Source organism: Crocuta crocuta, unplaced genomic scaffold, assembly GCF_008692635.1.
Source record: "Crocuta crocuta isolate KB4526 unplaced genomic scaffold, BGI_CrCroc_1.0 scaffold943, whole genome shotgun sequence".
NCBI classification, from domain to species: Eukaryota; Metazoa; Chordata; class Mammalia; order Carnivora; family Hyaenidae; genus Crocuta; species Crocuta crocuta.
In genome coordinates, this window is record NW_027528208.1 from 172,271 (window position 1) to 173,385 (window position 1,115).

At 36.1% G+C, this 1,115-nt stretch overlaps 1 protein-coding gene across 1 annotated transcript in view; it reads left to right on the forward strand.

Annotated features, from left to right (window-relative positions):
- LOC144222467 (protein SSX1-like) overlaps positions 1-1,115 on the forward strand; it is a 10,119-nt gene that overhangs the window by 5,428 nt on the left and 3,576 nt on the right. The window contains exon 5 of the mRNA XM_077752971.1: positions 678-727. Within this exon, the coding sequence (XP_077609097.1) occupies positions 678-727 (50 nt within the window). The remainder of the gene's footprint in view (positions 1-677; positions 728-1,115) is intronic.

Genomic DNA, 1,115 nt, shown 5'->3' on the forward strand with positions numbered 1-1,115 from the left:
ATTCCAAAACTGCTGCTAAATCATTCATGGTTCATCATATACTTAATGACTTTGTTGAAGTATAATTGGCATACTATAATATTTCACCTGGTTTAAGTGGACAGTGATTTTAGTAGCCACACATCTTTAAATGAATGCAATCAATTTAATTTAATTAATTCAGTTTAATTGGAGGGAGAAGTAAGAAATATGTGGCAGAATAGGATGAGGCAGTGATGGAGTTTAGTTCACATTTTATAAATCATCAAAAGGAAAATTATGAATTATGATGCCATAAACAAATGTATAGCCACAATTTAAAGATAATTCAGGAGCACCTGGGTGGCTCAGTCGGTGAAGGTCTGACTTCAGCTCAGGTCATGATCTCACAGTTTGTGGGTTCAAGCTCCACATTGGGCTCTGTGCTGACAGTGTGAAGTCTGGAGTCTGCTTTGGATTCTGTGTCTCCCCCTCCTATCCCTCCCCCATTTGTGCTCTCTTTCTCTCTCTCAAAAATAAATAAATGTCAAAAAAATTTTTTTTAAAAAAAGATAATCCCAAAGCCAGTCTCAAAATAACTCCTTGACAATAAGTGGATTCATAACCCTTTCCTCAAAATTCCCTGATACTATAGGAGTCTCTGGAGTTTGAGAGTATTTGCCAACAAAGAAAAATTCCCAATTATCACTTTCTTTCAGATAAACCTCTTCAGGAGGATTCTGATGTGCAAAAGAGAAAACGCCTGAAGGTGAGTATCTCCCAAATCTAAAGAACCAGAGACTCTTTCTCCCTCCACAGATATGAATATCGGTAAGAGTGGAAGAATATTGAGTATAGCCTGACCCTCACTGCCTCCCTTTCATGATTTCTTTATTGCAATTCTTGATATAGCATCAGTAGCTTAATAAATAGCGATTGTGATAGCTGATACTTCTATTGTTTTCATACTGATGTCAGATACTATTTTAAACGATTCACAATTTCGTTAACCCTCAGAAAAACTCTTATGATGTTTTCCTATCGTTATTCCCAGATAATAATGAGGATAATAATAATAAAAACTAATCATAAAGATGAGGATGTTGAGGTGCAGAGATATTAAGTAATTTGCCCGAGACCACAGAGGCAGTGGTAGT